The sequence below is a fragment of the Chanodichthys erythropterus genome, chromosome 20 (genome assembly GCF_024489055.1).
Source record: "Chanodichthys erythropterus isolate Z2021 chromosome 20, ASM2448905v1, whole genome shotgun sequence".
NCBI lineage: Eukaryota > Metazoa > Chordata > Actinopteri > Cypriniformes > Xenocyprididae > Chanodichthys > Chanodichthys erythropterus.
The window spans coordinates 24,615,762-24,641,701 of record NC_090240.1 but is presented as its reverse complement, the minus strand read 5'-3'; the positions used below and the strand labels follow the sequence as shown (position 1 = coordinate 24,641,701).

Below are 25,940 nucleotides of genomic sequence, written 5' to 3'. Positions count from 1 at the left end.
TATGCAAAGCACAATTACATATACCCCAATTTTGGACCATGTTAAAGTGTTAGTTCATCCAAAAATTGTAATAATGCCATTTATTACTCACCCTCATGTCGTTCTACAACCGTAAGACCTTCGTTCATCTTCAGAACACAAGATATTGTTGATGAAATCCGATGGCTCCATTCAATGCCATTCAAACTCTCAAGGTCCATTAAGGTACTAAAAAAATATTTGAAAATGTTCATGTGAGTTTAGTGGTTTGATCTTAATATTATAAAGTGACAAGAATACTTTTTGTGCGCCAAAAAAACAAAATAACGACTTATCAACAATATATTTTCAAAACACTGCTTCAGAGCTTTACAAATTGAATCAGTGATTCGGAGCACCAAAGTCACGTGACTTCAGCAGTTTAGCCATTTGATAGGAGATCCGAATCACTAAATCGAAACAAAAGATCCATAAATCTCAAAAGCTTCATAAAGTAGTGTTTTGAAATCGACCCATATAGATATTGTTAAAAAGTCTTTTTTTTTTTTTTTTTGGCACACAAAATGTATTATTGTCGCTTTATAATATTAAGATAGAATCACTGAACTTACATGAACTGAGTTAAATATGTTTTTAGTACCTCTATGGATCTTGAGAAAGGAAGTACCATTGCTGTCTATGCAGGCCTCACTGAGCCATCGGATTTAATCAACAATATGTTAATTTGTGTTCTGAAGATTAACAAAGGTGTGTGGAACGGCATGAGGGTGAGTAATAAATGACATTATTTTCATTTTTGGGTGAACTAACCCTTTAAAAACAAAGCCCAGTCACATTTGTGGTGGGCGTGACATGTTCAACAGAATATTATTTTTTGTTAGTAGTGCAGACCAGAGCTGAGAGACAGACGTCTGTTTTGATGCGACATGTGATGTAGCATGTCAACTCACCACGTAGGGCTAAATAAATCACCACATGCATTAAAATTAATCATAATACACGGACAAAACTGGAGAGAGCGCTACACAGAAAGAAACGAGTCTTGTCAATCAGACACAGACGACGGCAGGTGAGCTTAGATTCTGATCTCATCCAGACTGAATTGCAACTTATCTGACAATGAAAGCAACATTTATTTATTTATGACTTTATGTTTTAGTTTATGCAAAAACACACGATGTGCAAACGCATGCTCACCGTCTCAGAGCTGCAGTGTTATGAAATAGCTCTATCGCATTGATGTGCTCTTTGTTCAGGCAGACACGTTTGTCAATTGATTCAAGTAAAAGCTTGTGCATTAAACATTGATCATTTCTTTGTGTCTAATGCTGTCGCTTAAAGCGTTTTAAATATGTTATGAGGGCTGAATGGTGTTTTTCGTCTGTCAGCTGTCTGCACTGTAAAAATCCCCTCTGAACAAAGGCAATATGAGCAGCCACCAAGCGAGTCTAGTTATACCGTTAAATAAGGCAACACATTCTTCTGTTGTATGATTTAATTTGTTGTTGTATGTACATGGACAGCAGGCGGTTATTTCCAATACATGCACACAATGAGTTTTTCCATTTCCAATTCTTGAATGAATCGTTCATTTGAGTCGGATCTTTTCAATGATTCGATTTTCAATGTATGAACGATTTGAATCCTATTGAATCGTTTCTCGCCTCAGACACTCGTTTCACTGTCTGGGAATCCTCTCTTTTTCGGAGATATCGGATTCTTAAATAATTAGTCCACTTTTAAATAAACTTTTCCTGATTACTCACCCCCATGTCTTCCAAGATGTCATGTCTTTCTTTCGTCAGTCGAAAAGAAATTAAGGTTTTTGATTAAAACATTCCAGGATTATTCTCCTTATAGTGGACTTCAATGGCCTCCAAACGGTTGAAGGTCAAAATTATAGTTTCAGTGCAGCTGAATGTTTCCACATTCTTCAAAACGCTTACGCTGAATGTCCTACGCCTTCCCTATTCTACTTACGGAACGAACGCAGCGCCAGTTTGGTTTTTTTTTCCGTAAGTAGAATAGGGAAGGCGTAGGACATACAACGTAAAGCGTTTTGAAGAATGTGAAAACCGGAAGTATGTTCAAGGCGATATTTTGTGTTTATAAATCATAAACAGTTGTATTTTTTATTTTTTTTTTTCGAAAATGACCGATCGCTTCGCTAGATAAGACCCTTATTCCGCGTCTGGTATCGTTTAAACCCCTTTGAAGCTGCACTGAAACTGTAATTTTGACCTTCAACCGTCTGGAGGCCATTGAAGTCCATTATATGGAGAATAATCCTGGAATTATCAAAAACGTTAATTTCTTTTCGACTGACGAAAGAAAGACATGAGCGTCTTGGATGACATGGGGGTGAGTAAATTATCAGGAAAAGTTTATTTAAAAGTGGACTAATCCTTTAATAACCGATGATTGAGCTGATAAGAGCATAAGGAAAAGGCTAGATTAATTTTAGTGAAATAACTGTAAAACATTTAAAATTACAGAAAAAATCTAAATAAAACTTATGCTTACATATGTTTTATTTAAGTGTAATATGCCTCACTGGGATGTCAGGGACCACGTGGAAACGTAATTACGTCATGACGTAAAATAATTGCTGAAATGTGTTGTAACGAACTGTTCGAAGGAACCGATTCGTGGAATGAGTCGGACTTTCCATCACTAGCGAACTGAAATTAAGGAGGCGTGATATGAGAATTGTTGTGTAGCTTTTAAACAATGTAGAAGGAGCGTTATCAAATTGCTAGACTATAACTTGTTCAGTATTGTTTTGGATGGAAGCATTTTAATCTGAGCTTCGATTAAGAGCCAAACAAATGGAAAAACAAACATCCGGCGCGACCTTAAAATGTGACGTCAGTGACTAGCACTCATGCGGCTTTCATTTACGTCAACAACACACAATCTCCCAAACTGAGGCTTTATGCATTTTTCATATGGACTGTGATGCTCAGCCGCTGCACTCTAGGATTCAATCCAAAATATTCTTCATAAAGCAGACAAACGAAACAAAGGGAAAAGGCGTCCATCAGTTCAGGTAGTGCTGGTTATGCTCAGTGTTATTCTCCTGGATGACTTGTATTGAACAGAGGAGGAGGGGTGAGAGATGCTCTGTCTGGATGGCACACAGTGTGCTGAGTCAGATTTAATGATATTGGGGATGTTTGTATGGATTGACTTTATCTGTATAACTCTAGAACAGCCTGTCTAGTATGCAAGAGGAAAAATGCTTTCTATTTACTGAATAACCAGTCCTCACATGTCTGCCAAATATTACTACAGCTATTGCTAGTACTGTACAGTACTGAAGCTTTCAGAAACCTTCTGTCAGATTAATATTATTATTTTATTTTATTTGTGCAAGTTACAATAATATATTGTCTATTATAGGTTAAGGACACCTTACAAGCATAAAAAAGCACATATCAACATAAAATATAAAGGCCCGTGGCTTAAAAACACAACATATACAGTAAGATGGGTAAATAAATACAATCACATTAACGCCTGTCCAAAAAGATGAGTTTTAAGAAGAGATTTAAAAACAAGAAAAAAAACTGTTACTTAAAATTTTTGGATATTCTGTGGAAGCGACTTCCATAAATGTTGAGCTGCGTAACTAAAAGCTCTCGAACCCATGGAAGTCAATAGTGAGTGCAGAAGAAGATCTAAGAGTATATGTATGTGAAGAAACATACGAAGGGGTGAAATTATTGAGTGCCTTATAGGTAAGCAGAAAATCCTTACACAGTCAATATTGTATTTAACCAAATTCAAGTGCAGATGTTGGAAAACATGTTAATTTGAAGGAGTTCTGGAAATGAAACATGCAGCTGGGTTCTGCACTAACTGAAGTTTGTGAAGAAGCTTACCACAGTCATTGCTTTTCACAGTCATAATACAACTTTTATTTAGCAGCAATGCTGGAGTTTCTCAATTTGTTACTGCTTTGAGAGGCAGGCATCTACAGAAACTCCATCCTGAGTGCCTACCATACTACAAATAACTAGTGTCAACAGTTTCATCTGTTCTGCATGTTTAAACAGTTAGTGACCTCAGGTTTCAGACCGCAGCGTTTGCTTTGTATAACTAAAGGATTTATGCATCTGAAACCCCATAGCCATTTTGTGGGCAGCCACACCACTGCTGGCTGTAATGCTGAGCCTATGACTCTTTTAATTCTCTTTCACCTGTCGTCTGTTATTTGGAGTAACATGAGTAATGCTTTAGAGTTGGAGTGGTATTGTTAGGAAAACAACAAAACATCCCATTGCTGAATGCTTTATTTGATTTAAAACTGTATACACCTCAGCATGTAATAGAAGAGGTGGCATCTTGTAATCCCACCTTTGTCAACTGGATTGCTATTTATCGCCCTCCTTTAAATTGTCTCTCGCAGCTCCATCCAATCTTCCCACTCAAAATGAAGTGTATGACAGATACCAGCACGTTTCCGTGGGCACTGTGGTTTCTATAGTGATGCTTTTGATGGAGAATTGAATGTGTGCAGCTGGCTGGCCAACACATCACGACATGTCCCGGTCCAACCTTTCCATACCATTCGTCCTTTCATCTGGAACACCGTTTCATTTTTAAAATCAACCAGCCGGTTTATTTATGCAGCTAGTGTGCCAGAGTCTTTATGTGCACGAGAGACCAAATTTAAAAAGCTTTTGAGGCCTCGGGCCAGTGAGAAAAGGCCACCGACTATTGAGGAGCAAACCGTATGTAGCTATAAGCTATAAAATGAGTGGGAATTTGTGAAGTGATAATTTTCATGATATTTAATGCTTGAGCGCTTCGGTCTGGCTCGCTTCCCCCATTATGATTCCGTGCTCGTTGTACAAAATGCCTTGAAGCAACCATTATGCTGTATGGAAAGGAAATGTGAACCAAGAAAGCACAAATTAAAATGGATTTACAGCCTGGCAAATAACACAGAGATTGTAATGCACAGACGTTAAACATGACATTAATTAATAATTAGCATTAGCTTTAACAAGAGTTCTTCTCTTCTCAAACCCTATTTACCTCAGTTGTTTTATATTATTTATCTTTTAAATTTGATTATATCATTCACAATCCTTCATGAGATTGCAGTTCTTTCCCTCATTGAAGTTGTTAAGTACATTCTTGTACTTTTGTATTTTTGTCAGATTTTTAAATCTTTTTTTGCTTCAAATCTAATGTTATGTTGGTGTGTTTGGTTCAAGGCTTATAACTCTTTAACTAAGACTTATATTATGGGACAAATGAATGGGAAAAAAATACTTCCAGAATCAAGACAATTGAAAAAGTGGGTGGGCACTGTTGCACTCTATTAGGGGCAGGACATTCTTATATAAGAGAGCATTTGATTGGAAAAAAAATCTGTATAGTGCAGGATGAGTCATCAATACTTTTGGACTTTTTTTTCTGAAGAGGAAGAATATAGATTTTAAGTGTATACATCTGTTAAAGAGTATTTTGAAATGAACTAAAAGCCACAAAACCCAATTTTTGACTTCATAGGGTGTGTTTCTCTCTTCCTGTAGAGTCCTAGAGTGAGGCCCAGGCTCCAGCAGGCCTTGGAGAGCACCGGCATGATGGAGGGGGGTATGCAGCTGCTGAACCGGGATGGCCACAGCATCTCACACAACTCCAAGCGCCACTACCATGACTCCTTCGTGTCCATGAACCGCATGCGGCAGCGCGGCCTGCTCTGCGACATTGTGCTTCATGTGGCCAACAAAGAGATCAAGGCACACAAGGTGGTGCTGGCCTCCTGCAGTCCATACTTCCACGCCATGTTTACAAGTAGGTCTGCCATTTTAGAAATGAAAATGGTGAAAATTGAGACATATTGGCCAGAACCAAAGCCTCATTTCCACTTCTGGAACTTTCCCCTGGAGCTAGGGACTTTGGGGTGGTACGACCCGGGGACCAGTATCTAAATTAAGTTACGTGTAAAAATGTCCCCCTCAGAAAGTCCCTGCTTGCGATAGTGCTGTCAAAAGTACCGACTTCGGTACCAAGTCGTAATGCTTTGAGCTCTGTTGAGTGGAATTGTAAACATCTCTAATTGGCCATTGTGTTCATGTGCTCATCAGATATGTCTGTGATTGGCTACAATGATCAACGTTTCAAAAACATGTTGGAAATAGACATCAATGATGCTCTTCACAGAGCACTTACACAAATACACACGAGCAGTGGACCTATCCCGCTTTCAAAACACTTTCAATTTTAAACACTTCCGTGTGCTTTCAAACGCTCCCATGCATTGACCATTGTAGCCAATCACAGACATATCTGATGAGCACGTGAACACAAAGGCCAATCAGAGGTGTTTATGGATCCGCTCAATGGTGCTCAAAGTGTCACATTTTTAAAATTTCAGTACGGACTTGGTACCATGGTTGGTACTTTTGACAGCACTAGCTTGCGAAGTAGTACTTTTTCAAAGTTCAGTAACTTTCAGGGGTGGGACTTGGGCACTGAACATGCTCATTGGTTAAGTTCATGCAGCATTTTGATAGCAGAATTTTATTAAGTCTATTAAAAGCTATTTGAATCAACAAAAATACGACCGATAGACTATGATGAGGTTTAGGCTTTATTAAGGTAATATGCGGAGGATGAAATCCAGCGGGAACCGTAAAGTCACCCACAGTCCTACGTCACTGGACTAATTTGCCTAATCTTCATGGTGCTTTAGACCACGATGGAAATGCAGACAGCAACAGGTCTGGGGAAAAAAAAATCCTTGGACAAATTGTTCCGGGTAATTTTGGTGGAAAATTTTTTTGGTCTGGTAATGTCATTTTATTTTTAGAAGCTGAATTTCTGCATATATTTACTATATTTCTTTTTCTTTCTTTTTTTCAAATCAAGAGTAAGCTACCATATAGATAGTTTCAAAACTAACACACAAACTAAAAGGCACAAAAACACTTTTGACTTCACATGGTCTTTAAGGTGTATTGTGTATTGTGTAGTGTTTATTTCCTATGTACATTACCTCAGCTTCCGTTTCAAGCTTTTCCTTCCTTCCTGCCTTTTGTCATCTCCTAATGTTTGCCATGCTTTATTCTCTTCCCTGTCCTGGTCTCAGGTCAGCAGGTGCCTGGTTTTTCCTATTGCTCATCAGCCCCGCTGCACCTCAGACTAGAGTGTGATGGTATGAGTCAGGACAGTGTGGGCTTTTCAGAGCCATGACTATTCTGAATTGACCATACACTAGATCTACTTACTACACACTGATTTAAACTCCATTATACATATAAAAACTTACAACTAAATTGTACTGACATTGAGTGTGCTGCATTTTTCTTACAGGTAATTCTAATTCAAAATTACTTTTCATATTTTCTCTAAATGTCTGCTAACAGTATGATGAAAATAATGTCCAAATAGAAATAATTGGTTAAGATTTATAGATGTAAAAACACAAAAGAAGATATTATCTTTCCTTTCATAAAATAACACTATGCAAACAGTTTAACTACAGATAGTCGAGGAAATAAGTTTTGTGCAAAAGAAGTTAGAAAATTGAATTTAAATGATCCAGCATTTTATTTTTGTTTGGAATGTTAATTTAACTGTTCAGTGTTGTCATGCATTTCAAACAGTATTATTTTAGTATTATTTTGTTTAGTATTTATATGTAGTATAAATACTATTATAATATTGATTTATTTATTTTATATTTTTAGTTATATTTTAAATATTTATTTTTTATTTTTTACAAACCTGATTCCAAAAAAGTTGGGACACTGTACAAATTGTGAATAAAAAAAGGAATGCAGTAATTTACAAATCTCATCTCATTTTATTCACAGTAGAATATAGATAACATATCAAATGTTGAAAGTGAGACATTTTGAAATGTCATGCTAAAAATATTGGCTCATTTTGGATTTCATGAGAGCTACACATTCCAAAAAAGTTGGGACAAGTAGCAATAAGAGGCCGGAAAAGTTAAATGTACATATAAGGAACAGCTGGAAGACCAATTTGCAACTTATTAGGTCAATTGGCAACATGATTGGGTATAAAAAGAGCCTCTCGGAGTGGCAGTGTCTCTCAGAAGTCAAGATGGGAAGAGGATCACCAATTCCCCCAATGCTGCGGCGAAAAATAGTGGAGCAATATCAGAAAGTAGTTTCTCAGAGAAAAATTGCAAAGAGTTTGAAGTTATCATCATCTACAGTGCATAATATCATCCAAAGAATCAGAGAATCTGGAACAATCTCTGTGTGTAAGGGTCAAGGCCAGAAAACCATACTGGATGCCCGTGATCTTCGGGCCCTTAGGTGGCACTGCATCACATACAGGAATGCTACTGTAATGGAAATCAAAACATGGGCTCAGGAATACTTCCAGAAAACATTGTCGGTGAACACAATCCACCGTGCCATTGGCCGTTGCCGGCTAAAACTCTACAGGTCAAAAAAGAAGCCATATCTAAACATGATCCAGAAGCGCAGGGGTTTTCTCTGGGCCAAGGCTCATTTAAAATGGACTGTGGCAAAGTGGAAAACTGTTCTGTGGTCAGACGAATCTAAATTTGAAGTTCTTTTTGGAAAACTGGAACGCCATGTCATCTGGACTAAAGAGGACAAGGACAACCCAAGTTGTTATCAGCGCTCAGTTCAGAAGTCTGCATCTCCGATGGTATGGGGTTGCATGAGTGCATGTAACATGGGCAGCTTACTCATCTGGAAAGGCACCATCAATGCTGAAAGGTACATCCAAGTTCTAGAACAACAAATGCTCCCATCCAGACGTCGTCTCTTTCAGGGAAGACCTTGCATTTTCCAACATGACAATGACAGACCACATACTGCATCAATAACAAAATCATTGGTGCGTAGAAGGATCCGGGTACTTAAATTGCCAGCCTGCAGTCCAGATCTTTCACCCATAGAAAACATTTGGCACATCATAAAGAGGAAGATGCAACAAAGAAGACCTAAGACCGTTGAGCAACTAGAAGCCTGTATTAGACAAGAATGGGACAACATTCCTATTCCTAAACTTGAGCAACTTGTCTCCTCAGTCCCCAGACGTTTGTAGACTGTTATAAAAAGAAGAGGGGATGCCACACAGTGGTAAACATGGCCTTGTCCCAACTTTTCTGAGATGTGTTGATGCCATAAAATTTTAAATCAACTTATTTTCCCCTTAAAATGGTACATTTTCTCAGTTTAAACATTTGATATGTCATCTATGTTGTATTCTGAATAAAATATTGAAATTTGAAACTTCCACATCATTGCATTCTGTTTTTATTCACAATTTGTACAGTGTCCCAACTTTTTTGGAATTGGGTTTGTATTTCAGTTTTAGTATTTCAGTTAGTTGCCAAGGCAGCATTTCTAATTTTGATTTGTTTCTATCCATTATTTTTTTTAACTAATATTTACTTTATTTCCGCTTTATTTTAATTAACGAGAACTATTTTAAATCGTTTTAGTTGACAGTAACAACACTGGTCTCAAGGGTCGTTCATTCATACAGTTATTTCTGGTGTCGTGAATGTCACAGAACGTTGACATTGCAACAAAATCAAGCAGTTTGCAAATTTTATGCAGAAGATCTCATGCAAATATAGTACAGACAGTGAACCACTGTCTGAGACAGTTCAAAACAGCAGTCAAGTAGGAACATCCGCTAGCATCCAACAGCACAGATACTCTGTGAACTCCGAGCAGATGTTCATCCCATTTGTGATCAGATTTCAAAAGCTATTGCCAGGGGAGCAGCACCAATAACTTTCAAATGTGAACATCCACTTTGACGAACAGTACTACCACCAGAGCTCGCTGTATGTGTGAACAGGACATTAGGGTATTTCAAAACCCTTGAAAGCTGCCTAATTCTACCAGTGATCTTCAAAAGCATCCATTGCACAGCTGTGTATGTTGTGACTGTGCAGATGAGATGTCCGAGAGCCGTCAGACCCACGTGACCCTGCATGACATTGACCCTCAGGCTCTGGAGCAGCTGGTGCAGTACGCCTACACTGCCGAAATCGTAGTAGGAGAAGGAAATGTGCAGGTATGTCACCTTTAGTGTCTTTTGAAGAACAAACTGTGTGTTCATGCTCACAATTACCTTGTATCAGGATGTAATATTGTTTGCTCTGTAAGGTACTGAGCATAGTGGTATGTTCAGATGCAAATGCAGGTCTTCTATTTATGCTGTTTCAAAAGAACAAACGTATATGTGGCAGCTAGGTGTGTAACAATATATCGTGTTGCAATATAAAAATGCAACAATCTGTATTGTGTATAGTTAATTAATGAAAATTACTGTGTGAGATAAAATTCAAGCTTGCATAGTTTTAGTGTCAGTACTATGTTAAACTACTATATATAATGTATAATAATGCAATGGGGGAATATTTGTGGGTCCTGATAATGCCAAATGCCTTGTGTTACCAGTAAAAAGTGGCCTACATTATTTTAAATATATCTAGTCAGTGACAGAGAGCAGGCATATTGTCTAAAATAATTCTGTATATTCAGCTTCAGAATCATTTTTATTCTGGTGTCACCATTGTGCTGTGCATATTCATTCAAGTCCAAGCCTATTTATTTCCTCCCCCAATGTAATACCAAATTTAGCATTTTAATTACCAGTACATTTTTTGTTAACCTTTATGTCTTGGAGTATCGTGATATGTATTGAATCGTGACATGAGGGTATCGTTACACCCCTAGTGGCAGCTAATTTACACAAATTTGTCTCATTAGACTAAAGGTGCTGTCACATTAGCGAAATTTCAGAGAATATTTGGCAAAATTTGGCCTGCAGAGAAGGTCCATTGTCTGTTGTCAATAGTGTAGCGATGTATAAAGCACCACTTACCCGGAAGTCACTTTTAAACCAAGCAGCTTTCTCTTGTTTATCGTGACAATCTTGAACATGAACGAGATCTGCAGCAGGCCTCATGCGAAGCTCATTATTGTGCAGATTCCTGTTGAAATGCCCACAAAATTTTGAGAGCAAAATCCAGTAAATGTGACCGCATATAATGATGTTAAATATTAATTTCTGAAAATGACTACTACATTTTAACTTCAACTGCCTTCTTTGAACAGACCTTGTTGCCAGCAGCTAGTCTCCTGCAGCTCAACGGAGTAAGAGATGCCTGCTGCAAATTCCTCCTCAGCCAGCTGGACCCCTCAAACTGCCTGGGCATCCGTGGCTTTGCAGACACTCACTCCTGCAGTGACCTTCTCAAGTCAGCCCATAAGTACGTCCTGCAGCACTTTGTTGAGGTCTCGAAGACTGAGGAGTTTATGCTGCTACCTCTCAAACAGGTGAGTGATCTGCTTTGTAGTTAATGTAGTAAAATAGTAGTAAAGTAGTTAAAGACATAGTAAAATTATACATTTTCAATATTATTTTAGTATTTTGTCATTTTTATTCTATTTAAATTATATATTTTTAACTTTTAGTAGTTTAGTGCTTTAGTACTTTGCCACAGCAACATTTTTCCCTACTTTCTTCTGTGAAACACAAAATTACATTTTTTTTTTTTTTATTTATTTTTTTTTAGGTAAAACACAATGGTGAATGAGAACTGGGGTTGTGAATCTCCAAAATGACAAAAAACAACATGAAAGTACATATGATAGCTTTGTGTGAGGAACAGACTGAATTGCACGTGGTCATAAAAAATTTAAACCGTAAGAAACTCGGATCCGAGAGGGATTTTAAGAATAGATTTATTCAGGATGTAAAAATAGGGGTGTAAAGTGTACCCGTTAAATGATGCATGGGGAGTGCTGGGGAGTTGAGCCATAACAATCCTTGAGGGAAAATGGTTTTGGCTACGGATGTCTAATTATATTCATATGTCACTGACACCACTTCCTGTCACATTGGCCTTGAGCTTTTTAAAAACAGAATCTCTTGATCCGGCCTCTTCTTCTCTCTGTTGTCAGGGAAGTCTTGATTCTTTTGACTTAGTCTGAGAAAGAATGATCTGCACTCTTTCGACCTTCCCTGCAGGAAGGCTGGTCACATCCTGGCTTTTAATTCATCCCCTCACCCTACTCAAAGAAAAACACAACTTTCCCAAGGTCTGGAGAAAGCTGTTCATTAGCATTCCCATTAAAGGCACAATATGTAAGATTTTTGCAGTTAAATATCCAAAAACCACTAGGCCAGTATATTTTGTTCAGTTGAGTACTTACAATATCCCAAATGTTCCCAACTATTTGTAAATCGTGAGAAAATAGCGATTTTAACCAAGGTTACGGGACGTGTCCGGGAGTCGCCTGTCAATGCGTGTTAACCTCTGTTTTATTTTGTAGAAACCATGGAAACACCAAAGACTCTTTAATGTATTACATGTTTTATTAGACAAGGGAACAACAGTTTGGTTACATTTATAGACAGAAAACTAAATATTGCTATATTGCTCAACATGTTTAGTCTTATTGTTTAAATCTAGTTTTCTTGATTGTCTGAGAGTACCATACTTTACCATGCCTCAGAAAAAAACACTATTTTGTGAAGTAGCTAACATAGCATAATCAAATGCAGCTTTATTTTTAGGAACAGTAATACAGAATTTTCTCCATCATACAATACGTTTTAAAATTAATTGCATGCCATTTATCAACAAGCCATCCAGCGTTTGATATATTCTAAAATCGATCTAGCTTACTGCAGTGTGCTTTCTTTTACACTGCCTGTGAAGTGAAGACGACATCTCCCATGAATCAGCGCTCGTCATCAAGCTACGCTTTTTGTTTTGAATATGGACCTCTAGTGGTGAAAATCTATATATTGCAGCATTAATCTCAATGGCAGTGGTTCAGCTGGTGCAGAGTTTCTCTGAATTATGTGGTTCAAATTCTGATATCTTTGCTCATGGGCAGAAGTTTTTAATCACCAGAGCTGTAAAAGCCAGTGACTAGCAACTATCTTAAACTGTGTCAAAGGAAGCAGACATGGAAATATGTCAAATTATGTTTTTAAGATCCCTCCAAAAATGTAATTTTTATATATATACTTACATAATGTACTACCATTCAAAAGATATAGCCTATATTTTTAAAGTGCCCCTATTATGCTATTTTAAATGTTCCTAATTTTGTTTTGGAGGTCTCCTACAATATGTATCCAAGGTCAAAAAGTACTTTAATACACATTGCACATCACCTCATTTCTCAAAGAGTCTAAAAACGGTTCAATTAATTTTATTCAGCAAGGCCGTTTTAAAGTAATAAAAGGTGGCAAAACAGATATTTATAATGTTACAAAATATTTCTGTTTCAAATAATAATATAATAAAAATAAAATTGTCTTGACTTTTTTAAAAAAAAGTTTTTTGTTTTGAATTTGAATATTTCATAATATTACTCTTGTATTATGTTGTTTTTGTTTTTTTCCAAATAAATGCATTGGCGAGCACAAGAGACTTCTTTAAAAATAAAAAATCCTACCGACCCTCAATTTTGAATGGTAGTGTAGTGTACATATTATATATCACTTGGGAAAAATATATTCAGTCAGAATACACAGGAACGTTTGAATGGCTGTGAATGGAAAGAGATGTTTTTTTTTAACCCCCATTGATATAGTTACAGCATCTATCAGCAGGAACTAACTGGACCATGCCAATCAGCCAAACTTTGAACTTTTCTTCGACTCACCAAAGCTTAAATGTCAGCATGCATTAGAGCGTGGTGACACTGATATAAGTGCTCTCTGCATCAGCACTTCAATACACTGTCAATCATCCGTTCGAATATGTGGTGACAACGGCACGTCAGTGAGAAGCTGAGACGGCTAATCAGCAGAACGCCCTGCTCTCATACGACACTAATTTCATCAGCTCTAATCCGCTCTCTTCATAGAAAAGCATTCTTTTGAATATTCAGAGTGCTGCTGGTATTAATGTCCCTGTGTTTTGAAAAGTTGCATGATTCCATGAAATCCCCCCTGCTGTTCAGACACTGATTAGAGAGGACCATTAGCAAGGACTTGCTGATGACATAGACTGCCGTTCCCTCTCTGTCTGTGATTCTCTCTCATTTTTAACAGCTGTTGCAGGCTAGAGGCTCCCATTGGCCCCATATTTAACCCACAAGACCTGGGACATGCTTATAGTCATGTTAACTGTGCCCTTTGCCCCAAATAAACAAACAATCTGTGACAGGAACACTGCAAAGGCTGTTGTAGTGCTTCTGAGTGTGTAGATTATAAATGATGGTTTGATGGTATTACATTTGTCCTTAGCAGTTGTGGTGCTGGTCAGTTAGGTTGTAATTCTTAAAACCTCTGTCCATGTATGAGCTGGTGTTGGGCATTAGCTAAAGTCTCTTATATCACATCACACACACACACACACACAAAAATGTAATGTGTGCAATTTGTTTATCACCAACAGCAGCTAATGGAATTGCAAAAATAATGGTTATGGTTTCCCAGACACTGTTATCACTTCTTCCACCCCCACCTCCCCATCTGCCATTGTTCAATCTGAAACTCACTCAACACTGTTGGTTGACCCAGAAGTTGACATGTTTACATGAAGTTGGCAAACACAGCAGTGTTTTGATCACAAGTCAATTGAACAAGTCAAACTATAACTAGTCTCTTGTTTATTTTTTTTTTTTTTCCCATTTCGATTTATAAATAAATAATTACGGAAGAGGATTAGGGCCAAGCAATAATAAAAAAATAAAACCATCTCGAGATTAAAGTTGTTAAATTTCGAGAAAAAAGTCAAAATAAAATATTGAGAACAAATTTGTTAAATTATGAGAAAAAAGTCGTTAAATTTCGAGGAAAAAACGTTGAGATAAAATGTTGAGAATAAAGTCATTAAATTACAAGAGAAAAGTTGTTATTATGAGAACAAATTTGTTAAATTTTGAGAAAAAAGTCGAGATAAAATGTTGAGAATAAAGTCATTAAATTACAAGAGAAAAGTCGTTAGATTATGAGAACAAATTTGTTAAATTATGAGAAAAAGTCGTTAAATTATGTGAACAAATTCGTAATTTGTTCTCGTAATTTAACAACTTTTTTCTCGTAATTTATTGAATGAGCATGTTAAATTTCTCAAAATTTCTCAAAGTTTATTCTCAACATTTTATCTCCACTTTTTTCTTGAAATGTATGAGTTTTTTCTCAATTTAACAACTTTAATCTCGAGATGGTTTTATTTTTTTATTATTGCTTGGCCCTAATCCTCTTCTGTAAATAATAAAAAAAAATCTGCAGAATGGATTTAAACCAGGTAAGATGTGTTAAATGGAGTAGTATACTATTATGGGTAGCCAAAAATGAGCCAAAACACAACTAAGAATATGAAGAACTTTGAAACATAATTGGAATATATATTATTATGCAAGTTAAATTAAATTATATTATTACAATACAATATTTATGTTATCGTTCAAATGTTTGTAGTCTGTAAGATTTATTTATTTTATTTTTTTAAAGAAAATAATACTTTTATTCAGCAAGAATTCATCAAAGAATAATGAAAAATGCCACAGTTTCCACAAAAATATTAAGCAGCACAACTGTTTTCTACATTTAATATTAATAAGAAATGTTAAATGTTGAGCACCAAATCAGCATATTAGAATGATTTTTGAAGGATCATGTAACACTGAAGACTGAAGTAATATTTTGACTGTATTTTTGATCAAATAAATGCTACGTTGGTAAGCATAAGAAACATTTGAATGGTAGTGTGTACGTGTATTTATGAAATATATTTTCAATTTATTTTTTATGATTACACTAACTTCCTTTAGTTGATGTGACTTTACAAAAAATATTTTTTCAAATAAATTAAGGAATTAATACAGTGTTGATTAATGTGATATTGCCTTTCAAACAAACATTTTTAAACAGAGATCTGTTTTTGACATTATAATGTGTCACAATTGAGCACATCTGTACTGTGCAATATATTACATAAGATTGTTGTACAGCAGGGGTCGGCAAATAAGTTTGGCATCGGGCCCAAAAAATTGTTCGCCACTATATGGCGGGCCAGAACATAGTCAAAGGATAATTTAAATTAATTGATGAAAAAATGCAACTAGAATTGCCTGTGACCGACTGTTACAGTGTCTTTTGTAACTGGTAGTGAGCTGTTACTCTGTGTTAAACCCTGTAGTAGGACAGTCATTAACAAAAAGCCACATTTGTGTGGCAGTGGCCGGGTTTTATTAATATTTTAAATTAATAAAGCAGAGTAGTGACACATAACATGACAAGTATCTTCATTCACCAACTTGCAACACTGACCGCCTTGCTAAAACACATATGTGAGAGATGTGGAATGGATAAAAATAAAAGGAGTTGAATAAGTCCATTAATGGCATGTTTGAGTCATGCTCTTAACGAACTGTTTTATTTCCATATTGTGAATAATAAATGTGTATCATTTTAATTTGCTTGTTACAAAATGGTATGTAACTTATTGTAATAACTATTTGCAGTAGCCTACTTTTACACTCAGAATAATTCCTTGGCATCCTCATGTACTAAACTGCATATTTTTTTTATTTTTTATATTTTTTAATATTTATTGTTTGCATGCTGTGGGTACGCTATTAAGTCATGTGCAGAGTGATGTTAACGTTTAAGCTAGCTGGTGAGAGAAAATCTCACTATCAAAGAGTCTAAAGAGGAAAGTTGACAGCGAAAATAGGGCATACAAAGAAGAATGGAAAGACAACTATGCGTTCATGATATCTAGTTTTGTGAATGCTAAGCCGGTGTGTCTTATCTGCAACGAAGTTGTTGCTGTTTGCAAAGAATATAATATAACAGGCTGTTCACATGTTGCATCAAAAAATGCATGGAAAGCGCGGCCACGCCTCTTTCCTTTCCAAAGCTCTTGCGCTCCTGTGACGTCTGTCCATGAACTGCGCTCTCCAGACAGATCCACTTCAGAGCCAGTCGCTATCAAAATAATCTGGCTGTGGGCGCGGGCCAGATATTATTGCTGGCGGGCCAGTTTTGGGCCACCTATTGCCGACCACTGTTGTACAGTCTCTCAACAATTGCATTTAAATGCACTTCCTTCAGACTAAAACACATTTGTCTTTTCAAAATGTAATGTAGACACTTAAGTCTGATGGAAACCATAATCCTTTAGTCTTAAAGATCAGTAATGAACCCTTTCTTGTGATTTCTGCAGGTGCTGGATCTGATCTCCAGTGATAACCTGAATGTGCCATCAGAGGAGGAGGTGTACAGGGCTGTGTTGAGCTGGGTCAAACATGACATTGACGGGCGGAGGCAACACGTGCCCCGGGTGGGTGTGATTCCTCCTGTCAAACTGCGCTTTTAGCAACATCACAATAAATCACAGGATTAGGACTTATAAAGGATTGTCTCTGCAACTCGATACTTGTTTCTCTATTCCGTTCCTTTGTATTCTCTGATCCTTTTTACATACACACGTCTTACCTCTCACTCTACGTCCATTACTCTCTTCAGCTGATGAAGTGTGTGCGTCTGCCCCTGCTGACACGAGACTTCCTGATGAGTAATGTGGATACAGAGCTGCTGGTGCGTCACCACTCCGAGTGCAAAGACCTGCTGATCGAGGCACTGAAGTATCACCTGATGCCTGAGCAGAGGGGCGTGCTCAGTAACAGCCGCACCCGACCACGTCGCTGCGAGGGAGCCAGTCCGGTCCTCTTCGCCGTAGGTCTGTAAATGAGGGCCAGAGTATGTAAAAACACACGTGCACAAACGTCTATATGATGTTGGATTGATTTAAATGTATGTCTTTCAGGTGGGGGCAGTCTTTTTGCTATTCATGGAGACTGCGAGGCCTATGACACCAGGACTGACCGCTGGCACATGGTTGCGTCCATGTCAACACGGCGGGCACGAGTCGGAGTGGCTGCTATCGGAAACAAGCTCTATGCTGTGGGCGGGTATGCAGACCTTAAAGCCTCATCTTTGTCAGAGATAAGCTGCTTTTTTCTTTTAGAACGCCAAACTAAAGTGACAGAGACCCTTGTGTTTTAGGCACCTTTTGAAAATTCAGAGTTTTGTGGCACCAATGTGAACGTCTCTGCTGCTTTAGAATCGAAATGGTCAAACTTGAGATTTACCTTTATTTTTTTTTTAAACCCTGGAATAATTTTCCCCAATTTTCTCAATTTTGAATTTTATTTCATAATTTTGTTTATTTCTTTTGTATCTCATAATCATGACTTTTTTATCTTAATATCTTGTCATTTTGACTTTGTCATAACTGACATTTTATATTATAATTTTTTATCTCTTAAATATAACTTTATCTATCTATCTATCATCTGACCATATATACCCTGTGTACCCTAGAAACTGCATAGCAACATCTTAGCAACCACTCAGAATACCTTAGCCAAACTATCAAAACTACTAAACTTAAACTTTCAAACTTGGAAACTTCAAACTACTTCAGACCGTCTTTTTCAGGCCAACTTAAAGTTTGTCTTGACAAACTTTTTTCATCTAGTTATTATTATTACTTTATAAGACAAATGGTAAAAAGTTAACGAAAAGGCACTGTTGATTAAAGAGCTAAATTTTGACTTAAATAGGCTTGGACTTGGACTTTTTTCATCTAGTTATTATTATTACTTTATAAGACAAATGGTAAAAAGTTAACGAAAAGGCACTGTTGATTAAAGAGCTAAATTTTGAATTAAATAGGCTTGGACTTGGTCCCCAATGCACAGGGCAATGGTGACACCAAAATATGGCATTATCAGGACCCACAAATATTCCCCTATTGCATTATTACACATTATACTCAACATTATATAGTAGTTTAAAGTAGTGATATCACTGAAACTCTGCAAATTTTAATTTGTTTCTGTACAATTGCACTTTCCAATGCACTTACATGATAAGAATAAACCATCTAAAATGCTTTGAATTGTCATACTACTAAAACAACAACAAAAAAAAAGCTCAATATGGTGATTTGAATGTTTGAGCTTTCACTTTGCATTGATCTGAAGCGCACGCGCTGCAGCGACACTCCTCAATCAATCACAGTTCTAATCACAAAGCATGTCAAAATGATTATTCCCAAACTTTAAAGGGTTAGTTCTTCCAAAAATTAAAAATAAGAAAAATCTCTCAGGTATCATAAAAAATCATTTGTGTTTGGAATAATATTGTTGCATTTTACATTGCAATATTTTGATATAATGATATATCGTTACACCCCTAAAAAATAGCACAGATTTGATTTATAACATAACAAAGGGTACAGAATGTACAGAAAGCTATGTTGTTTCCTTAAGATTACCCTACTGAGGCAATCAAGAAGTTACCTAAGATTAGTTAGGAAATGTGTCATGAATTTCTGTGAATTATGACAGTCTTTTCTTTGTTTAAATTGCATCTTTATCATGCAAGTAAAGACATGCATGAAAGATCTGTTGTTCCTCTCTGTCATTTCCCAAACCAGGTATGATGGCACCTCTGATTTGGCTACTGTAGAGTCGTATGATCCAGTAACCAATGTGTGGCAACCTGAAGTGTCAATGGGAACGAGGAGGAGCTGTTTAGGTGTGGCAGTTCTTCATGGGTTGCTATATGCAGCAGGAGGATATGATGGTGCTTCCTGTCTCAACAGGTATACTGTTCAGTCAAATAAATATGAAAAGCCTAAAAATAATTCTAAAAAGAAATATATAAAACAGCAATGATTGTTAATCTAAGATCAGTTAAAGCTCTGGAAATGTATGTTGAATTATCTATAAAATTGAAAAACTAATATAACTATATTTGTAATATTACAAAAAAATATTTTTAATATACACATTTTAATATATAACTGCATTAATAGCATAATAATTTGGAAATATGATGATATGCAAGAAGAATTTCTTTTTCTTTTTTTTTCATAATCATCAAATAATCTGACATTTCTCTCTCTTTGATTTTTGTCTTCAGTGCAGAGAGGTATGACCCTCTGACCAGTACCTGGACCTCCATCGCTGCCATGAGCACCAGGAGGAGATATGTTAGAGTGGCCACATTAGGTAAAAAATATATAATGCTAATGTAATATAATGTAAACTATTGTCCTCAGTATAGCTGCAAGCTTTACGAGTATATCTTAGCCAGTTGAAATGGTTAATGTCCTCCGTGATTGCTCTAAACTGCAAACATGAACTTGTTTCACATATTCCTTCTATTAGATGGCAGTTTGTATGCCGTCGGTGGGTACGACAGCTCCTCACACTTAGCCACAGTTGAAAAATACGACCCTCAGGTATGTGACACATTTCTCTCTGACATGTTGAAACGTCTCCAGAGTGTGTTTTATGTTTTCTCTCCATGGATAAATAAAGGACTGAAGATGTTATTATTTTTTTTAGAGTAACGCCTGGACTGCCATTGCCAACATGCTGAGCAGGAGGAGCAGTGCAGGGGTGGCTGTACTGGAAGGCATGCTTTATGTTGCGGGAGGCAATGACGGTACAAGTTGCCTAAATTCAGTGGAACGGTACAATCCAAAAACCAACACCTGGGAGGGAGTGGCTCCCATGAACATCCGCAGGTTCGAAAATTAAAGTTCACCCAAAAATTTTAACTCTGCCATCATTTACTCACCATCATGTATACATTTCTCTCTTCTGCAAATCACAAAAGGAGATATTTTTCTTTTTGTTTGTCCATGCAATGAAAGTCATTGGGGTCCATTGGGCTTGTTTTGGACCCCATTGACTTTCATTTGCTATGTTTCCATTCAAAGTTGCAAATTTAACTTGTGCTCACATAAAACATTTGCAAATAAAGTGTGTTCAAGAGTACAAAATCGCCACTTCCTGGCACAAAATATTTGTAATAAAAATGGAAGTTTCTGCAATCATGGAAGAAACTGTGGTTCTTTTTTTCCTCCATCTCAAATGAATTGTGTCTCAGAGCACTCAGATGAAACACAATAAATAAATGCTGTCATGTTATCTTGCGTTCAGGTGCTTAGGAATGCAATCGTGCGAGATTCTTCTGGGAGGGAATTAAACCAAATCATTCTGATGACAGACTTTGGCTCAAGCATTTCAAAATTGAGATGCTATGCAATGAAATTGGTCTGCTGGTTAGTCCAGTTAACCAATCACATCCACTGTTGAGGCAAAGTCACGTAAGGTTTTTGTTGCACATCGAGGGACTTATTCGGTAAATGTCCATCGTATTTTATGCACATATTGTCTTAACGAATTAAAAAATGATCCGTCTCAATTGAGTGCAGGAGTTATGCACATTTAGAATTCATGCGCATCTTTGTCGTTTCCATCCAGCATTTTTTTAAATGCGATATTCTAAAATGCAGGTTTGGAATGACAAAAAAGTTGTTTTTTGGTAAACTATCCAAGTCCAAAGAAATAATTCAGTTCCTAATGGACATTTTTTTCTTCTCTTGATCATCAGGAGCACCCATGACCTGGTCGCTATGGATGGCTGGTTATATGCAGTTGGAGGCAATGATGGCAGCTCTAGTCTCAATTCCATAGAAAAATACAACCCTCGTAGCAACAAGTGGGTGGCGGCGTCATGCATGTTCACGCGCCGTAGCAGTGTGGGAGTCGCTGTCCTGGAGCTCCTCAACTTTCCACCTCCATCCTCTCCTACACTTTCCGTCTCCTCCACCAGTCTTTGACAAAGGGTAAAAACCCGGCTTAGCTCTAGCGGCCTGCCCTGCGTGGCAAAGAGGCGCAACTGCTCTGTTTGAGCACCAGACGAGGAGTGTTTCGTGGGCCACAGCGGCCCCCCTCTGCCTGGAGGAATACTGCAGCATTCCACAGCTCATGAGGGTAAAAAAGGATGAAAAGAAAAATCACACACTCTCACACACTCTAGGCCTCCACAACTCTCACCCTATAAACCCCAGTGCTTGAAAGTGCAAAATAATGTTGCTCTGCCATTTTGCTGTCACTTTGTGTATGATGTATATCTAAATGTATATTTAATTTATGTTTGATTCTTTTTTGAAATATTAAGAAATAATATATATTAAAAAAAAAAGTATGAACAACTTTAGGAATGTAGCTCTTGACAGGTTCTGCCATGCATGTTTACAGAAATTTCGTCTTGGCAGAACATAATAATGTAGTGCTGCTGTGCCACACTAGGTGGTAGTAACGTGCAATGCTGCCCTGTCTCACCACAGATGCGCATGGACATTTAGAAGCAGAAAATTCTCACAAAGCGGGGGCTGGACTCTACACTACATACAGCTGAGTGTGGTCAGATCATGTTGATGACATAATATATGTTTTATGTATTTTCCTATTTATTTATCAAATGTAATATAAACATGACACTATTTCAGAGATGTTTGAAGGACCACCTCTGACTTAAGAGCAGAGATATAGTTTTAACATACTAATGGACGTACTTTTTGCATATCAGAGAAGCACTGGTGTTTGGTATGAAATATGAGTGTAAGGGAGAACAGGTATTTAGTGTTTTATCTAACGGACATGTTCGGTTTGGTTTCTACAGTCATGTATTACAAGCTTTTGAGAGTTTGAGCTCTACAGGAGTACAAACTCAACACTAATGACATGTCTATATCACTAACCAGGAGAAATGTCTTTCTAATAAAGACTATAGCCATACCTAAAAACTAGCTGTGACGTTAAAGCTGCACTTTCTCATTTCTCATGTTTTTGAAAGGGTGATCGGTGCTCAGAACTAATCCTGGTTAACTAACGGGTAATCAGTAATACTGACACTTCAATATCAAGCCCTTCAATGTGAGTAACTCGGCTATTATAAGCTCCTATATGTTGTTTGTCACATTTATTCGTATTTTGTCATAAGTCTTTGGTTAGTTTCAAATGTTGTTAACATTGAACCATGTCATTGTATATTGCATTTTCTAAATTCTGTTTATTTGCCAGGATTGTCAGCTTTGATTGGATCTAGATAGTATGTGTTGTGCTGTGATGCCATTGGTAACAGCCACTACCAGTGCATCTTACCTCAGATGGGCAGATGAGTGAACGGTGGGTTTTGTAATTAGTTTAACTGATGAGAGCACAGATCACCCCAAAACGGGGGATAGTTTCCACAAGAATTAACATTTATGACTTTCCAAACCTGTATGACGTTCCTTTCTACGTAGAACACAAAAAAGGAGATTTTTAGAAGAATGTCGAAGCTTCTTTTTTCTTTTTTTGGAAGTAAATGTGAAAAAGGTATAGTCGTATGGAAAAAGAGCAGCTTGGACATTCTGCTAAATATATTCTTTTATGTTTCACAGAAGAAAGTAATGCATACAGTTTTGGAACAACATAAGGGTATGTAACATTTTTGTGTGAACTATCCTTTAAGTAGATCCTGCTCTCTGCCATTGTATGTAGGTTTTAAAATGTAGCGTAGTATTATATGATTTCAAAACTTCTAAGAAGTTAGGATTTTATTTCCTTTTTTTAAGGACTATAATTCAGAGAAACATGTTTAGGTCAGTATAAGTTTATGTCCAGGGAGATCAGAGTGCTGCATATGTGCATTTCTGTAGAGGTGAAGCATCCTGCACTGACAATACATAACACCACAGGACCACAACCCCACAGAAAGGAATTACAGTATGTATATAACCAAATATCCTGAAACTTTGTGCAATGTCAATGTAACTGGCTGTCTTTTCTTTTGTCTTTTTTTTTATTGTAATGTTGTTGAATGTGTTATATTGTGCCGGTTATGTTTTGCTATATTTAAGAACAAACATGAATTTTTTGCACTAATGTCAAATGGAGCAATATACTGCTGTATAAAATCAAAACACTACTGTAAATGAAATAAAGCTGTTTTCAGGTGGAACGAGAGTTTAATCTCATTTGAACAAATAGATTATTAGACATCAGACATTATTAAAGGGAAGTTCACCCAAAAATTGTGTCATCTTCCTTCTAAACCTGTATGACTTAATTTCTTCTGCAGAACACAAAAGACGTTTTAAGAATGTTGTAACCAAACAGTCATGGTGAACATTGACTTCCATTGTATGGAGAAAAGAAAGATTCCTCAAAACAAGTCTTACAGTTTGGAACAACATGATGAGTGAATAAATTATGACAATTTTCATTTTTGGGTGAACTATCCTTTTAATTTGAGGATGGAACTGTTACTGTACATGTTAAAATACTTCAAGTAATGACAGAATTAAAGAATTAATCTATGGAGCTAATATTGTGCCATAATTAAACTAATCCAGCATTTTGCAAACAAACACGATCTGCTTTGCAAAGGAAAACTCGACTCGCAAACAAATAGAAAATGATGTGCAAATACAAAGGTCAGTTTGAGCGAACACATTGTCATGTTAATTATAATTCAAATGCATTTTGTTTTATTGACCACAGTATTATCACTGCTATTTGTCTGAGAGGGGCAATTTGGAATAATTTTGAAAAAGGGCAGGGGCTTGAGCCCCCCTTGCATGTGCCTGCTGGCGGTTATACATACAGAGATAACTGGAGTAGCCAGAGCGAGCCAAGTGATGTTATCAAGATTGCTGCTGTTGCATTTTGCAGATAAGGTAGAATTACCAAACTTTGCTTACTTGGTATTGAGAAACGGTCAACTCACCTGTTCTCTCATTTTCGTCAGCTGTTAACTCCTTGTAAACTTATTGAGGTGCAACTTTTAAAGGCGCTATAAAATAGTTTATTATTATTATTATTATGTTTCGTATACGTGATTATTTTGTTTTATATATAACTATATATGTCTTGAAATGTGTTTTGATATGTTTCTATCTTTTATTTCCCCTATTCTGTTGTATTTTATTTGTATGTTCTTGTAAAGCGCTTTGAGATGCAACTTTTAAAGGCACTATAAAGTTTATTATTATTATTATAAATGCATGTTTCAGGGGTTCTCTCACAAGACTAGCGTAAATTGACCCATAGCAAAGCGCCATCTGCTGTTTTGGAAGAGGAAGTTGCTCAACTGCATTTGTGAGAAAATCAAGCGAAAAATCTCATAAAAAGATAAGTGTCTTACAATCGTAATAGATAGGTGTGTGTTTGTCTGCACTAGATTTTGCTAATTGTTCAAAGGTTACATGCCATATGGTTTGTATTTATTTGTGAAATATGATATAAGCTCATTTATATTTGTAAAACACAATACATATATTTGTTACTCATCTGCGTTTTCGCTCAAACTGACCTTTGTTTGCGAGTCGAGTTTTCCTTTGCAAAATGCTGGATTTGTTTAATTATGGCACAATATTAGCTCCATGTCATTGTCTACTCACCCTCATGTGTTTCTTTCTTCTGAAGAACACCGAAGGATTCAATTTCCAAGCCACTGTACAATGAAAGTGAATGGTAACCAAAGCTGTCAAGCAAGATTTGATTTGAAACCTGTTTATTCTCACAAATGGCTTCAGAAGACAGTTGTATGGACTAGTTTAATCATGCTTTGTGTTGCTTATTGTCTTGACAGTCCCTAGTCACCATTCACTACACTGTATTGAAAACAGCAGCATGGATATTGTACTAATTTTTTGTCCTTTTGAGCTTCAACATCATAAATGTTTGGAACGACATGAGGCGGGTGAGTAAATAACAACAATTAAATCTGTCCCTTTAATAAACCAAATGATTTTTGGATTAAAGGAGCGACTCTTCAAAGCTCAGCCCATTAGAGTATCATTTGATTTTTCTCCCAGCAGGTTTTGCTCTCTGACTGATGTAAGCAGACAGCTGAGCACTCTCGCTTTACCCACCATGACCTCAGCTTCACGACATGAACACCTGTGCTGTGCGCTTACGCACACATACAGACAGACACATTTGGGCAATACATCTGATCCGAGCAGGACGTACGTTAGCGTTTGCTTTAAGGACAAGATTCATTTCAGGACTATGCAGTATTGTCCTCTGTTATTTTAGCATCGGTTTGTTTGCGTATTACCCCTTGTAGCCGTCTGTCGTTAGGCAGCT

At 36.9% G+C, this 25,940-nt stretch overlaps 1 protein-coding gene across 3 annotated transcripts; it reads left to right on the top strand.

The window, feature by feature from the left end:
* Positions 1–931: 931 nt before the first annotated feature.
* On the top strand, positions 932–23,802 carry klhl17 (kelch-like family member 17). Of its 3 annotated transcripts, XR_010892869.1 has the most exons (14): positions 932–1,048; positions 5,526–5,787; positions 7,085–7,150; positions 9,911–10,032; positions 11,079–11,300; positions 17,162–17,278; positions 17,464–17,677; positions 17,765–17,909; positions 19,442–19,609; positions 19,930–20,018; positions 20,178–20,251; positions 20,358–20,539; positions 21,412–21,794; positions 22,151–23,802. XR_010892869.1 is itself a non-coding variant. In XM_067371369.1 (13 exons), exons 2-13 carry the CDS (start codon positions 5,574–5,576, stop codon positions 21,638–21,640), a joined length of 1,842 nt encoding a protein of 613 aa, XP_067227470.1. In that variant the 5' UTR covers positions 932–1,048; positions 5,526–5,573; the 3' UTR covers positions 21,641–23,802. The 3 variants fall into 3 exon arrangements, 2 of the variants coding, with proteins under 2 accessions (XP_067227470.1, XP_067227472.1); XM_067371369.1 differs by having other exon boundaries at positions 21,412–23,802; XM_067371371.1 differs by lacking the exon at positions 7,085–7,150 and having other exon boundaries at positions 21,412–23,802.
* The last annotated feature ends 2,138 nt before the right edge of the window (positions 23,803–25,940 follow it).

Bases quoted from the DNA above. Each gene is read 5' to 3' on its own strand.
- klhl17 (XM_067371369.1), top strand. From the start codon at position 5,574: ATGATGGAGGGGGGTATGCAGCTGCTGAACCGGGATGGCCACAGCATC. The intron at 17,910-19,441 runs GTATGCAGACCT...TTCCCAAACCAG, and splicing joins AAGCTCTATGCTGTGGGCGG to GTATGATGGCACCTCTGATT. The intron at 20,540-21,411 runs GTTCGAAAATTA...CTTGATCATCAG, and splicing joins GCTCCCATGAACATCCGCAG to GAGCACCCATGACCTGGTCG.